The sequence below is a fragment of the Orbicella franksi genome, chromosome 1, assembly GCF_964199315.1.
Source record: "Orbicella franksi chromosome 1, jaOrbFran1.1, whole genome shotgun sequence".
In the NCBI taxonomy this organism is placed as follows: domain Eukaryota; kingdom Metazoa; phylum Cnidaria; class Anthozoa; order Scleractinia; family Merulinidae; genus Orbicella; species Orbicella franksi.
The window spans coordinates 32672291-32689291 of record NC_138145.1 but is presented as its reverse complement, the minus strand read 5'-3'; the positions used below and the strand labels follow the sequence as shown (position 1 = coordinate 32689291).

Sequence of the window (17001 nt, the reverse complement as noted above, 5' to 3'; positions counted from 1 at the left end):
TCCGCTCAGGTTGTCGCAACGTCACTCACCAACAACAGTTCTTTTCAGAACTACCCTCACCCGGACGATCACACTATACGAACTAATGATACTCCTGGGTTTAAACCATAATTACTATGAAAAGGCTAAATTGCGAGAGAAGCGTTGCGACCATTTTCACAAATATTCGTCTTGACTCTCAGCTGACTTTGGTCCTCAAGACAATATTTCGTCCCGGGCTGAAATTCGTCATGAAATGACCCTCTCAGCTCAGGTAGCAGCACTTGCCTTTTCGCTGTCCGCCATCGGAATATTCTTCTCGAAGTCACCAGATGTCAGTTACCGACAGTCACCATAACTACACAGACCAGCAACCTCGTCCCCAGGGCCTTCTCTACTTTTCAAAATATGAGTTTTGGGTACCCCCATAGATAAATCTTCGTGGATCACTATCATCAACAGAGCTCATCTAGTTTATGTTAAGATCTTTTGAAGATCTGAAATAGACAGTTTGTTTGTGGAGATACTGCTGCGCAAAGTGTAGAGGAATGAAGGTCGTTAGCCAAGATGTAAGTGTGCACTGAATATTACTGAATATTCGCGGCACATGTCATAATAGCTAATGAAATTTGCTTTAGTTTTGTTGCATCACAGTCATATTATGTCTTACTCTAGATTTAGCAATTTTTCAGTATCAAATTTTGTCCTTTAACGGTGTACTTTTCCGTAGCAAAGAAAATATTTGAAATAGGTTTCAGTACGGACAGTGCCAACAGATTTATCTATTCGAGATCGCGTAAAGGGTTTTCTCTGACAGTTCTTAAAGTATCTCACATTTGTAAACACGTCTAGTCGTTGCTTTGATTGGCTTGTCACAACAGTGCTCCGTTGGCGACCTGGACAAAAATCTTCCCAGGGGACCGTGGAGCAAAGTCCCTGGCTTGTCGAGAACTGTGCGCTCCCTTCCCCTGGTCAGGGTCAATTTGTTAGCCCGGCATTCCGCTCGGGTTTCGAATGTGTCCACGAATGGTGCCGGCAGCATGATCACTGATTCCGGATGGTTAGCTTTCTTCGATTCAGAGCTTTGTATCGTGCGCTGTGGAGATGAATTTGGCTTGGAATTTAACTGCAAGGGAGCGCTTAAACCTGTACTATGATTCTGCGGAGGAACTGGGGCGGCTGGCGGGATTTCAGTGTTTTTTTTCGCTTCGAGCGGGGGCCAGTCCAGAATCGAGTGTGTAGCCTTTACTCTTTCTTAGTAAAGGAAACCTATTAAGCGATAACTCGCTTAAAAGGCTTCGGATCGAGCTGAGAAGCGAGATGACAATAGAAAAGACAACAAGGCATTGAAGTGAGTCATTTTTATTGCAAAAATACCAAAATTTCAGCTATAATGTCGATTACCGTTTTTCCCCTTACAAACCTTTATAAATTCAAACCGTTGTAACACAACACCACCACATACTGCAAGGCGAAGGTCACGTTTCGCGTAACCAAACTCGGTCTTTATGTAATAGTAGATGTCGGCGGTAACCGTGTCACGTTTCGCGCGCTGAACGTTCGTGTAAAGATTAAAAAAAAAAAAAGAAAACTCCTCGCATTGTGAGCTTGGGCCACCTCTGGGCAAAACGACTCGTTGGCGAAACGACCGGATATACCACCAATACCATATACTGCCCAAAGAGAAGGTTGGCCCAAACTAATAATAAAGTTAATTAAGGCAAGTAAGTAGGACTTGCATACACATAGGGAACATTTGGCGGTTTAGCCAGAGGTTCTGAAATCAAAATGACTGAGTTCAGTGGAGCACGAATGTAACGTTGATAACAGTCCGAGGACCAGCGCCCGATGGTTTGATGAGATGGTCTGGAATGCCAGCGTTGCCAGCGGAAGTGGCGCCCCCAATTCTGAAGCTGTGTCCACCGAAGAGGGTGGGGTCGATTCCCAGCAGGCGAAGACGTGAAGAAGAGAATGATAAGAGACATGGGCGAGTTAGGGGGGAGCCGTCTTGTAGTGCGAACAGAGGGGTGGTATTGTAGTCGTGTGAGCTTGGATTATAATGGCGTATTAGCGTTTGAAGGCAGCAGACTGGGCAGATGTCGCTTTTGCTGTATCCAAAGAAGAGAGTGTGCGATCTCCGAAACTGATCCGTCTTGGAAGTTTTAAGCCTGAGGGCGATAAACTCGGTACCATCGGGCGAGGTACGAAATTGAACATCAGCACGAGTAAGGTGCCGATCTGGACGGAAATCTTTTGGGTGTAAGACGGTAAACTCGCTACACCTGAGCAGGAAAAAATGCGCGGTGACCATGGCGGACCACTTTACGTAATCGTCATGAGAGCTGAGGGAAATGAATTGCTTCATGTCGCCGAGCAGTTCGATGGTGATGGCTAGCTTTTGCTTTGCTGTGATCCCGTGTAATCTGTTTATTCCTCGGACAGTCTGACGAAGTTGCAGTGTGTCGTCGAGTGGGTTGGAATAGCCGTGGGCAATATGAAGGGCGCGTATGGCAGAGAGATACACGGGTATAGATTGCGGTTGAATTCTGCTCGCTAACTCGGTGATGAAAAGCATCAGCGTCTGCTCGGAGGCTGGGAACGGAGAAAGGTCCAGCCGGGAACAAAAGGCGAGGTACTGGCGTTGAGGGGCGCTGTAAATTCGTTGCGTGGAGTCGGCGAGGCCGTGGGTGAAATACTGCCTTGCTTTCACTTGAAGTGTTTCCACTTGATGACTGGGATGGGTGTAGGATGTTGGTCTGCCTGTGGTACGAGGTGATGAAACCTGTTGAGCTGGAAGCGAGATAAAGCGTCAGCAATACAATTCTGGGAGCCTGGGATGTGCACGGCCGAAATCTCAATAAAGTTATTCGCACACACGAAGAACATGTAGCGTAGGAGGGCCATTATGTGTGGGCATTATGTGTACAGCTCTTTGAAGGCAATAGAAAGGCGAATAGGGACCCGGCCTGCATTAAACGTACTACAGAACCAGGCACCATTAAAAAACGCGCCAAAGGAGTGTTCGCAGGCGTCAGTGAACAGGTGACAAGATAGGTTGGTGGACCAGAAATCATCGTAGAAGAGCGACTTGCCATTCCACTGAGGAAGGAAGGTAGACCACCAACGGATGCTCTGTTTGCTCTGACGGATGAGACGTATGTGGTGTGACGGAGAGCGGGGCTTGCTGAGAAGATCGACAAGACGACGCATGAAAGTGCGACCCGGGCGACACACAGTGCAAATAAAGTTCAGGGTGCCGAGAAGCGATTGAAGCTGGCGTTTAGTGCAATGAGACCGACCCTCCCATGCAGCCAGGAGAGCAAGGGTATCATTTAGACGTGATGCCTAGATCCGTGTCTCTTGACGAATGGAGTCGATTTCTATGCCCAGTAGGGTAAGGCAAGTCGACGGGTGCACAAGTTTAGAAGGGCTAAGGGTAAAGCCGAGGTCAACGCAAGTTTATGTCATAATGTCCAGGTTTCGAGCACACGGTGAGGTGGCGGAGTCGCATGTAAAAAAGTCATCCATATAGTTCCAGACAGGATCCGCCCCTCGGTCGTGCATAATGAAATTGAGGGCGTCAGCATAGCGGAGAAATTGAGCGGGTGCACTGCGAGCGCCAAACGGGAAGAATAGGTTGACAAAATAGCCGGTTCTCAGTTCACCATTGACGTAGATTGGCCAGGTGGAGCCGAGGAGTCAGTCCTCTGGGCGGACCAAGATATGCCGGTAGGCATCCGATAAATCCAGTGTAGCCATCATCGCTCCGTGGCCAGCTTGCATGAGGGGAGAGATGGCCCGATCGAGAGTGTCATATTGGCAACGGAAACGTTCCGCTAGGATAAAATCGTTCACAGAATGGCCCCGTGGCCACGAGAGGTCGTGGATGACCCGGCATTTCAGTGGATTCGAGCGCTTTTTGGGTACCGCGCCCATCGATATCGGCGATCCGACAAAGTTGCGAGTTGGAGGAGAAAGGAATGGACCGGCCATGCGATTGAGGTCGAGTTCCCGGTGTAATTCTTTGATAATGTGCTCGCTGGCGTCCAGCCCAGTGGGGTGATTCGGGTAGGATTGAAATATTGTCGGTCCACTGTAGCCAAGTTGTACCCCGTGCGTGATGTCGTGAAGCAGCGCCTCGACGAAGGCGTTGTCCGGATGGTTGACGAGTGCTGCACTCAACTTGGCTCCAGAGAATGGGCACCAGGGCTCAGGCAGATTGTAGACTAGTCGGTATTTGGATAAAGTACTTCTCACAGAAATCAAGAAGCATTTCTTAGTAAAAGCTGGTAACAAGAGTTTTCTGAAGTAATCTGACGTGCTGAAAACGAAAATGCTTGTTACCAAAGTTCATTTTGTGATCTTCAGTCTGAAAATGGCGTCCGAAAATTGACATTTACAATGACGTCATCGCAATGATAAATGTTTAGAAAAGGGGAAACCACTGAATTCAATGTCACAAATTTGGATTTTCTAGAACCAGTTCAGTTATGATATGTTACATGCTTCGTATTTTAAGGAATGTAAGACTAGCCTGTCTCGTGGGCTAATGTATGACGTCATTTATGTTTTCATAATATCGTCACACACAGGAAAACATGTCCTTTTCAACTAGCTGAGTTAAAACAGAAAAGTGTGTCATATGCACTATTATTTTGGGTTCAATGGTGCTTTCTTTCAATGAAGTTGATCTGTACGGGTCTGCAAATGATCCCAGGACCGCAAATTATTCCCAAATTGAACCGCAAATGATCCAGGACCGGAAACGATCCCCATATTGGACCAATGATTCCGATCAAAAAATAGGGAATGGCATGGATGGTGGAATGGTGTGGATAGGGAATTGGCGTACGTCACTACCGATGTTTTTATTAAAGCCATCTTATAATTATACTGTCTTACAACTTGCTCTTTTCTTCATACTTTCGACTAAATTTTGTTGCTAACTACGATGTTATGAATATCACCACTCAATCATCAAAACACGACTTGGCTTGCATTTCTTTGCAATTCTCAGTAAAATTATGATCGGTGCAACATACGCTACATATCTTCCTTTGTTAAACATCGATGTTTCGGTGTTATAGTTAAATCACATTTTATCAGCCATTAACGCCACTCGTCTAAAGTTTTAAACTAAAATCTAACCATGAAGCAACTATTCCAGAAGACGCTGTCACCTGAGCAGACCCACAAGCCTACAACGCTTTATCACTCTGTAAAACACCTAGTATGTAGCACTGGAAATTTGAACAAATTTATTTTGTAATTTTTCCTTGGTCGTATTCTGGCTTTAACTCCTCGGAAATGACTACTTGAGTATTCTAAGAAGCCAAAATGCCAACCTATAGTTATGAAGTTCAGCTTCATGACCAAGCAAGGCCAAGGCTTGCACTTCGTTTTGACAATTAGCTGTTTGATAGATGTTTGATACTATCGCCACCGGGATTTCGCGAATGTTTACAAGTATGTGTTTTTCTAAGACTTCTAATTCAATAGATCGTCTTCACGTGACGTGTTTATATCCTCATCAGGCACAAGAGGCGGTATATTTATATCTGTTTACAATTAGCGTGCTTCGTTCGGACTCCAGAGCATTTTGAATTTCAGGGTCATGGAGGTTGCGTGACACAAGGCTACGATCGAATTTGGTGAAAAATATATACTTCTCTCATGATTTTGAGCCTTTTTAGAAGTTAGAGCATTAGGAAAAGTGATTATATAAATGCTTTTTTGTTTAGTACTGATAATCAGTCGCCTAGAAAGCCAAAGTAAGTTCCAGAAGTTTACACTATATTCCGGTCGCCATATTGGTGTACCACGGATGTACACCAACATGGCGTTTTCTTACTGGGCTCTGTAAATTTATGGGAAACATTTACGACGAATATCTGAAGTTTGGGGAAACGCGCAGGCCTAAAACTTGGAGAAGTGTCTTATTTAGTTATCTTCTATAGCGTACATCACAATTTCTTAATTTAGTTTTTTCCATTGTTTGGTTTTCGATTTATTATTTTCTTTTATTGCGTGACAGTGAAAACGATCTGTACCCTTCGAAGAACAACACAGCAGCTGTGGAATATTTTTTGTAAAATGATAAAACATGTTTTTTCGTTCATAATTTTTGTACATGTTGTCACCTTCCTCCGATATAAATCCATGCCATTCCTTATTTTTTGATCGGGATCATTTGCGGTCCAATATGAGGATCCTTTCCGGTCCGGGATCATTTGCGGTCCTGGGATCATTTGCGGACCCGTACAGATCGCTACGCATTTCAATGTGAAAACAGAAAGGCGTCCACGGTCGCGCTCCCCTAATTTCGATCTCACTGTCTGAGTCCAGTCCAGTGGTAAGTACTTCTGGTTACTCAGCTTCGTTGTTTAGTATGCCTTCGCTCGATTTTTGCCAAGTAGAAAGCTGTTCTAAAGCTGTGAAATGTTGGAAAGGATCCAGTTGTGACCCTAAAGAGAGCTTCGGAAGTTGACATGAAGCTGTGCATCTTCTGTCAGAAGCGTAATAAGCCAAAGGACGATGTAAGAGAAGCTACAAGCTACAGCAAAAATTTTGTTTACAAAGCGACTACTAAACGAAGAAAGTACAGGGACGTAGCGAACAGAGAGGTTATCGATCGTCTGGTTGATTTACTTGGAAGAAGTGACGATACTTCTATTGTTTTACGTTTGGAAACCGTATGAAAGGATCAGGCTTGGTCGAAGAATGGGTCGGGAGTGGACTGCTTGGGCCAAATGCAACCGAACATGTCATGAATGGAAACGCCTACAAGAGAGCTATGCGTGCCCACAAGATTACTCTGCAGTCATTGTGGCAGCTGCTGATGCCTTTTCTGTTAGAATTCCGCCAGAAATCGTACTCAGATCTCTTCCAAGAAGTATCTGCTCTTGCTTGCTCTCCCGAAAATGCTGCAGAACTGATAACATCCCTGAAGTCACCATGAGTGAAAAAGATGCTCGACGAATTCGTCGCACAAAGATCCGACGAATATGTCAACTTCAAGTTTTGGTGGAACTACATGGAAATGGTATCTGTTCTCCTCATGTTCACTCGGGCTCAGAGAGAGGGGATACGAGACCTGCACTTGCACAGTTTCCGCCAGATGTTGCCATATTTTTTTCAGATATGACCATCTGAATTATGCAAGATGGGGATCAGTGTACATTGCAGAGATGGAGCAGTTGCCAAAGGAAGTCTTTAGAAGAGATCAAAAAGGGGAACTTCGTTGTCAAATGGAATGAGAGCAGGTTCAACCAGGTCAGTCCCGATCACAGACTTGAATGGCTAAACAGGATAGGGAAAAGAGGTGGAGGAATCGTGGGCATAACCAAGACGTCATCAACATTGAATGGCTGGACGGGATAGGGAAAAGAGGTGGAGGAATCGTGGGCATAACCTAGACGTCATCAGCATTGAGTAGGTGGGCTCTGTCCTATAACCTAAGGTCACAGATAGCTGAAAATACACACACGATGTTTGGATTGCACCAAGAAGACAAGTTTTCTCATAATGAATCTACTCCCGGAAGGAAAGATCGTGACAAGAAGGATGAATGTTCATTGCTCACCATTCTCCAGCAGTTCAAGGTATTTTCACCACCAGAACATCCAACCTGTCCTTATACCATTGCCACTAAAGATCTTGTCACTGATGAAATTCAAGTCTCGCTGTTAAATGCCAAAGAGCTTGGTCGGCAACAAATTAAAGAATTCGTGGAGCAAAGGTTGCCAAAGGTTGCTCAACAGCAGCAAGATAGATCATCAGAAGTGAGATTCTGCGACACGATGCACAAGAATAACGCTCCAACTATTGACAACTTGTATCAAGTTGTAAAGAGCAGCAAAGAGAAGAACAAAACCACAATTTTAAGAGCCGACCGAAATGTCCTTCAACGCCTTATTATTGCTTATGAAGCGGGGCTCAAAGTTGATCTCCACAGTGTGCTAAAATATGAGTTGATGCCTGTACCAGTCGCGTTAGCAGAGATGAATGGCAGTCTCAGAACTGGGCAGACATCTGTCTTAGCAGACTTAATTACAAGTGGAATAAATTGCCCAAGTGAAATAGAGCTTCAAGGCAGCTCAGGTCTATTAATAGATGGTCTGGCATTAGTTTCCGCAATTGGGAGACCATCTGGTGCTCAAACGTTTGGGGACTTTGCAGAGAGCTTTCAAGCAGCAGTTCTTCAAGCTGGATCTCGCTATCAACAAATCCACGTCATATTTGATCGGTATCAAGAAGATTCCATCAAGTCAGGAACGAGAGAAAGACGCACAAAGTTCACTCGCCCTATCTGACGTGCTATTAAAGATGGCAGTGTCCCTCTCCCTCACAGTTGGCCAAACTTCCTTGCATTGCCAGATAACAAGTCAGATCTAGCCAGGTTCCTATCGGAACACGTCATTGTGAACGCACCCCCAGACAAAGTTGTTGTAGCTGCTGAAGGATTTGTAGATGAAAGGGAAGTGCAGTCATCAGAAAGAGCAATCGACCTGTCTGCTCTAAAGGCAACCCACGAGGAAGCAGATACACGTCTGATGGTTCACTGCGTTAACAGCAGTCTTGACAACGTAGTTGTATCGGCAAGGAATACGAATGTCTTGTTGCTTCTTATCGCACATGTCTCCCACATCCCTTGTCCTAACCTGTACATGATGTCTGGAACAGCCACAAAGCGAGAGTATTTGAACATCAGGGCTATCTACGAAAAATCTCTCAGCTGGTTCTGTATCCGCTCTTCTGGCTTTTCAGGCGTTAACGGGTTGCGACACAACGTCCTTCATATGCAACCAGTTAAAGAAATCAGCGTGGAAAGTATTCCTAAAGCAACACACATATCTTTCCTCTCTAGGAGAGGGAGAGCTAACCGAAGAAGAGGTGAAAGAAGTCGAGGAATTTGTTTGTAAAATGTACAAATTGGATAGCATTGGATCAGTTGACGAGGCCCGAGCTATATTGTTCTCGAAGAAAGGCAAGCCAGAGGCACTGCCACCGACAAGTGATGCTTTATCACTACATGTAAAGCGTGTTTGCTATCAGGCAATTGTACGGAAACCAGCTCACTGCTCAGAGCCTCATCTTCCAGATCCTCAAACATTAGGATGGAAGAAGATCGCTGATAACAAACTTCAACCACTCCTAATGACACATGATCCGATTCCGAAAGCCTGCCAGGAAATAATCTCATGCTCATGCCCTACTGGATGTAAAAATCTCCGCTGCAGTTGTAAGAAGGCTAAATTGTTTTGTACCAGTGTTTGTGGGTGCAAATCGAACAATGTCAATATACATTCCTGTAAAAACTCCGACACCAAATGAACTCAGTGATGTATTTCACTATAGAACATGATGTGCGTACCTTTATTGACAACAAAGTCATCAAGTTAAGGTTTTAACAATTAAGTAAATATATGGCTAAATGTGACGTCATTAATGACGTCACATGTTGCTTTGAATGTATTCTGCAACGTAATTGAATTTAACTGGATTTAGGCGGGAGGCAACTTATGTGGTATTCTGAGGTGCAAATATAAAGCAGACGGCTTATTATCTAACTTATTTTGCAAAGTTAATACCACGATCACGTCATTTTCAATGTCATTTTTGTGACGTCATTTTGAGACTGAACATGGCAAAAAAAAATTTGGTGACAAGCATTTTCGTTTTCAGCACGTCAAATTACTTTTAAAAAATTCCTGTTACCAACTTTTACTAAGAAATGCCTCATAACTTTCAAACTCTGTGAAAGTCGTCTGGTCTATTTCTCACAACGCCCTAGTTTTTTTACGTAGCATAGGCAATGAAAGACGACACGCAACTTCTTTTAGTCAGAGATTGTTACTGAAGTTACACCGCTACCGTGCTACGATCAGAGGATCCAAGTTACCGCTATTTCAAGTGTATTTCGCTGTCTCTCTGCTACCTTTTGGTGCGAGTCGTCAACCAAAGTACGTAAGTTCTTCTTGTTGTTGTTATTTGCTAAGTCGCGAATTGTTAGTCTTTTCTTTGTCACGAGAAGATTTCATTTAGTTTATCTAGGGTTTGTTGAAATCGCTTTCACAGCTCTACTATTGCTAAGGCTTATTGTCATATGATTACCAAATTGTGATTCTTTCACGCTATATTTAGCTATTTGCGCGATAGCCGTTGATATCTTCGTTTGCTACGACAAGAATTGTTATCGTCTCAGTTTTATTAGTTTCAAGTATCAATTGTCACGTCTATTTGTTTCACGCTGTGATCTTGTTAGTTTATTATGATTGTTCTATCCTGTTAGATTTGTATTTTATGCCTTATCTAAGTAGGACGTATTCTTAACTATCGCTTTTCAGTTCGAACCTACTACATCTACTTGTACGACTACTACTCCTATTCGTATCTGCTACCACTAGCGATCTACTGGTTTTCGCTACTTCTTCAGTCGCTACCTATTGTGAACTAGATGTATGGACTTGATCTGTCATTAAATCAGTTTGAATCTACCAAGTGGAGTTCGAATATCTCGCACCGCGCTACCCCTGTAGTTGTTTAAGATTTGAGGCAACCTCTAGAATCTTTACAATTACAGTACTTTGCTCTAAGTTGTGCCACACTAAACCGGTAGTTCTCGTCTTTACCTTCTTTCGCCAATACATCATCAAACTCCTCCAGTATCTTCCTAAAAATACTTTCGCTGGTAGTCTTCTTCAGAGCTAAAGTTTTCAGAATAAGGGCCCGAAAGCTCAGATCTCACTTCTCTGCCTTCCAAAGAAGACAAAACGGTAGCAAAAAGGAAGACTTCATTCTCCTTCCACGTGTTCTTTCTAGGTTTCTTTCCTGTTTTCCTTTTCGCAACTTTAGACGCCATGTTTTCCTTCCCAGAACTCAGTGCGCTCTTTCTAGTTCCAGGCTTTTCAGGGCAAAATAAGATGACTTTATCCGTCCTGATGTGAATTCAAGACGAATCATCCGTCTTTGACGGATGTTCCGTCCTCAAAATCCGTCTATATAGACGGATAATCGGACGGATAAAAATAAACGGATTATCCGTCTAAAATGAACACCGTTCCGTTTTCACACTAAGACGGATTATCCGTGCTGGACGGATATCCGTCTCTAGTGTGAAAACAGCCAATGAGTCTCCTCAAAGACTGATTAAATTAATTTGCGCTTTCATTAGGTGCCACGGAGTCTGCAGCAATATTTGAGCACTTTCCTGGTTTCTTTTGTTACAAATTTACAATTTGCGGAGTATTAAAGCCACTAACTTGGGAACTTTTTGGTCTCTCTTACAGACACAATTAAGGCAAGAAATAAACAAGCCGCTAAGGAGAATACATTTGAACCCTGATAAGCATGCTATTGTAGATTGAAAACAGCAGATAATATTTGTTGAACGGACCTGTGTGTAATTCTAAAGGCTACGCAGCCACAGTAACGTTTCACTTTTGCAATAAAAAGGGACAATTGGCGCTACCTGAAATATAACTGCTGTCCTTGGTCACATAACATGACATATAAAATACCACGTGGAAAGATAGTGTATAACACTAACGATGCTAGAACGCATGCGTCTTACATGTTGAGCTCTACCATAAGGAAAACCACTCAACATTTGTGCGTGATTCCGTTTGCAGTGTATCCTCCACCTAATATAGAAGCCAAGAACGCTAACTTATCTACACATGTGTTTAGAGCAAATTAGTTTTGTTCTAAAGAGAATGGTACCACAAGGAGAGCAAGGGTTTACCTGAAACAAATATATAGCTTTGCGAAGTTCATTCCTAACTGACGGCGATGGAAGGTCTTTTACGTAGAGTACACAAGTACCTTTCCCACCCCCACCCCCCCCCCTACCCCACCACTTCCTTGCCTCTACACTAATTAATTAATTGAAATTAAATAATTAAACAAACATTAAAGTTTACACCTTAGTGCCATCGTGGAATAGTGCCTTAGCAGCAGGCACCTCCCATAACCATCCCAATAGTGCACTCTGCACTAACTAGTGAGACAATCTCAGATAGTGTAGAGCGCAATTGATGGCTCTGGTACAGTAGTCCCATAAGTACTCACCCCTGCTTGGTTCTCTTCCGGTTTGTGTCTACCTTGGTAGTCTGCTACGGCTTTTCCCCTTTGCAGTGTGTATTTTTCAAGGTTGTATTTTCATTCAAGGTCCAAAAATTAGGCACAAATTAATTACTACTGGTGTTTTACGTTGATTTTCGTTCATTTTAAATTCAATAATACGCTGAAGCAGCAAACGTGACAATTTAGCTCTTCACGCCAACTTTGTAACTTGATACTTTTGTTCCTCGCAAAAGCATGTAATATGAAACCCTTGTTTTCTCCAAAAAAAACAGAAGATGTCCTTGGCTTTTGGAGATAAATGAAAGAAAGTTAAATATCTGATGTAGTGATGAAGAAACGGAACAGAAACGATGTTGTTTTACTAAAAATGCAAATTTTTACCGATGAACAAGAACTAATTTAATTATCAGATAATCACGAAATGCCACTTTCTTTTTCTGTTGCCACCTTTGTTGTTAACAATAAAACAATTCAAAATTAACACACAACGATATTGATGGCTGAGAAGCATTTCAACGAAAAGTAGTGAAGATAACCAGCGCTACTTGGCCGATATGAATGAGTCTCCTCAAAGACTGATTAAACTAATTTGCGCTTTCATTAGGTGCCACGGTGTCTGCAGCAATATTTGAACATTTTCCTGGTTGCTTTTGTTACAAATTTACAATTTGCGGAGTATTAAAGCCACTAACTTGGGAACTTTTTGGTCTCTCTTACAGACACAATTAAGGCAAGAAATAAACAAGCCGTTCAGGAGAAGCAATACATTTGAACCCTGACAAGAACACTATTGTAGATTGAAAAGACAGATGATATTTGTTGAACTGACCTGTGTGTAATTCTAATTCTAAAACGTTTCACTTTTGCAATAAAAAGGGACAATTGGCGCTACCTGAAAAATAACTACCGTCCTTGGTCACATGACATGACATATAAAATACCACGTGGAAACATAGCGTATAACACTAACGATGCTAGAACGCATGTGTTTTACATGTTGAGCTCTACCATACGGAAAACCACTCAACATTTGTGCGTGATTCCGTATGTAATGTATCCTTCACCTAATATAGAAGCCACGAACGCTAACTAATCTACGCATGCGTTTAGGGCAAATTAGTTTTGTTCTAAGGAGAATGGTACCACAAGGAGAGCAAGGGTTTACCTGAAACAAATATATAGCTTTGCGATGTTCAAAGCTAAGTGACCGCGATGGAATGTGTTTTACGTAGAGTACAAATATACCTTTCCCACCCTACCCCCACTACTTCCTTGCCTCTAGACTAATTAATTAATTGAAATTAAATAATTAAACAAACATTAAAGTTTACACCTTAGCGCCATAGGGCCATAACGTAATAGCGCCTTAGTTCCTTAGCGGCAGGCAGCTCCCATAACCATCCCAATCGTGCACTCTGCTCAAAAAAGGCGATATATTCTTTACTAAATAAAGAGTAGAATATTCATAAAACTTTCAGTACAGTAATGTTTTAACAACTTTTGGCGAATAAACATCATAAGTTGCGTGATTCGAAATTCGGCCGAGCGGTGGTCTGCGTCTGGTCACCGACAAAACAAAACTAGTGAGACAATCTCAGATAGTGCAGAGTGCAATTGATAGCTCTGGCACGGTGGTCCCATAAGTACTCACCCCTGCTCGGTTCACTTCCGGTTTGTGTCTACCTTGGTAGTCTGCTACGGCTTTTCCCCTTTGCAGTGTGTATGTTTCAAGGTTGTATTTTCATTCAAGGTCCAAACATTACGCACAAATTAATTACTACTGGTGCTTTAAGTTGATTTTTGTTCATTTTAAATTCAACAATACGCTGAAGCAGCAAACGTTACAATTTAGCTCTTCACGCCAACTTTGTAACTTGATACTTTTGTTTTCCTCGCAAAGCCATGTAATATGAAACCCCTGTTTTCTCCAAAACATACGGAAGATGTCCTTGTTTTTTGGAGACAAATGAAAGAAAGTTAAATATCTGATGTAGTGATGAAGAAACGGAACAGAGACGATGTTTTACTAAAAATGCAAATTTTTACCGATGAACAAGAACTAATTTAATTATCAGATAGTCACGAAATACCACTTTCTTTTTCTGTTGCCACCTTTGTTGTTAACAATAAAACAATTCAAAATTAACATACAACGATATTGATGGCTGAGAAGCTTTTCAACGAAAAGTATTGAAGATAAACAGCGCTACTTGGCCGATATGAATGAGTCTCCTCAAAGACTGATTAAATTAATTTGAACTTTCATTAGGTGCCACGGCGTCTGCAGCAATATTTGAGCATTTTCCTGGTTTCTTTTGTTACAAATTTACAATTTGCGGAGTATTAAAGCCACTAACTTGAGAACTTTTTGGTCTCTCTTACAGACACAATTAAGGCAAGAAATAAACAAGCCGCTAAGGAGAAGCAATATATTTGAACCCTGACAAGAACACTATTGTAGATTGAAAACAGCAGATGATGTTTGTTGAACCGACCTGTTTGTAATTCTAAAAGCTACGCAGCCACAGTAACGTTTCACTTTTGCAATAAAAAGGGAAAATTGGCGCTACCTGAAAAATAACTGCCGTCCTTGGTCACATGACACGATATATAAAATACTGCGTGTAAAGATAGTGTATAACACTAACAATGCTAGAACGCATGCGTCTTACATGTTGAGCTCTACCATAAGGAAAACCTCTCAACATTTGTGTGTGATTCCGTATGCAATGTATCCTTCACCTAATATAGAAGCCACGAACGCTAACTAATCTACGCATGCGTTTAGGGCAAATTAGTTTTGTTCTAAGGAGAATGGTACCACAAGGAGAGCAAGAGGTTACCTGAAACAAATATATAGCTTTGCGATGTTCAAAGTTAAGCGACGGCGATGGAATGTGTTTTACGTAGAGTACACATCCCTTGCCTTTAGACTAATTAATTAATTGAAATTAATTAATTAAACAAACATTAAAGTTTACACCTTAGCGCCATAGGGCCATAGCGCCATAGCGCCTTAGTTCCTTAGCGGCAGGCAACCCCCATAACCATCCCAATAGTGCACTCTGCACTAAAAACAAGAAGATGTGTTAGATCTTAACCGCACTTCTAAAATTTAACTGTTTTCTTAGCACTAGAGTCGCAACGCATTGCACATTCCAAAGTAATCCTTGATGATTCATTGATTACTGCGGACACCACATCACTTGATCAACACAGACTGTATTTTTGCACCATCAATCATAGCCGTTGTGAAATCTCCGATGACGTAATATTCTTAATCTGGAACTTTCTTCGGGATATGTATGGGCATGAAGATACAAACACTATTGACAACAGCTTTTTTTCTTAAAAGTCACAACTAAATTTAATTGTTTTTTCCCTTGAGTAAAGGGCTAGCAAAGAAGTCACACGAGTCACATAATTCAAGAATTGCGTTATCCACGGCTATCTTTAGTACGGTGGTTATTTCCCTACCAAAGCTTCGATAATACCAAAAGAAAATATAGTTTACCCACAACAAAGAAAACAATATCCGTAAAATTGTCCGTGTATTAATGTTTTAACAGCTTTTGGCGAATAAACATCACACGTTGCGTGACTCAAAATTTGGCCGAGACGAAACTTGGGTCTGGTCACCGACAAAAAAGAAACAAGAACATCTGTTAGATCTTATAACCGCGCTTTTAAAATCTAACTGTTTGCTTACCACTACAGTCGCAACGCAGTGCACATTCCAAAGCAGTCCTTGATGATTCTTTTGTTACTGTAGACATCACATCACTTGATCAACACAAACTCTATTATTGCACCATCAGTCGTAGCCGTTGTGAAATCTCCAATGACGTAATGGTCTTTATTAAATCCATTTTGAAATCACTGGCTATCCTTGCAATCTGATTGGCTCTCAATGGTGCGATTTATTCACGAATCGCACTATTTTTTGCTCTAAATCGCATCTTTTTCTCAGCCATTGAGAATGGGACAGTAAAACAAAACAACAAATCAGATTTCAATATTAGTTTAAAGTAAACAATAAAATTTCAGGAAAATGAAAGGCAAAAAGCCATTGTGTGGAGAATTTAGCAACTAGTATTGCCAAAACTCTGTTGTTATTGTGTTTTTTTTCCAAAAAACTTGACGAATGTAATTAATTTCAGTTTCTAAATGACGATTATCAGCTCCTTCAGGCTGAACACCAACTTTAATGGAAGTTTCCAACTTTCAGTGTCCATTTTGACGAATATTTTGGCGATTTTTCTTCAACATCTGCTCAAAATCCGTATGATACCGAGTCCAGTAAAACATAAACAAACGAAAACCACACAACAACAAATTCAGGGCCATCTCAAGAAGGTAGATGTTTCCAGGTTTCTGGTAGTTTCAAACGAAGCAACAAAAGAGCTCAACTCTGTCGCTGTGAATAAACATAGTCAAAATACGCCCCGCTCCACAAAACAGTGAATGAATGAACGTCTTACGAAGCTGGTGTTAGTCCCGCCATCTTGGAAATATCTTGAAACAAATGGCGCCGCAAGAACTTGACAAGGTCCTGAGTATTGAGTCCTTCGCCGAGGTCACAAAAAGAAACGGAGATGATAACGAGCTGGACTCCCTTAAAATCATGCCATTAAACGGTATGAAAGAAAAAAAACGTACCATCCACCGGGCATCGTGCACTCGAGGGAGTTTCACAACTCAAAAGAAATCCATCGCAGAATTATGCAGGATGCACCTTCAAATTCCTTCTCCAAAGACAATGAAAAGTCTCAGCCTCAACCACAGAAGAAAGAAAGACCTTCCATCATTGATTCAAGCGACGAGAATTGAACTTTTATACCTGAAGCAGACTATTTTCGTTCTGACTTCAAAACCGCTTGTTTCTTTGTCATGCTCGGATGAGTTTTCATCACATGACATCGTTTTGCATACTAAATG

General features: G+C 41.9%; 1 protein-coding gene and 1 long non-coding RNA gene across 3 annotated transcripts in view; one reads left to right on the top strand and one right to left on the bottom strand.

Moving 5' to 3' along the window:
* Positions 1-10864, bottom strand: part of LOC145479557 (leucine-rich repeat-containing protein 72-like) — a 59223-nt gene extending 48359 nt beyond the window's left edge. The window contains exon 1 of one of the 2 annotated variants that reach the window (XM_081457957.1): positions 10611-10864. In XM_081457957.1, coding sequence (XP_081314083.1) covers positions 10611-10631 — 21 coding nt within the window. In that variant the 5' untranslated portion in view covers positions 10632-10864. Of the gene's footprint in view, positions 1-267; positions 530-10610 lie in introns of those variants that run through there. The other variant, XM_081457965.1, reaches the window with a different exon arrangement.
* LOC145479891 (uncharacterized) overlaps positions 1-17001 on the top strand; it is a 296755-nt gene that overhangs the window by 3691 nt on the left and 276063 nt on the right. The gene's annotated exons all lie outside the window — the stretch shown is intronic.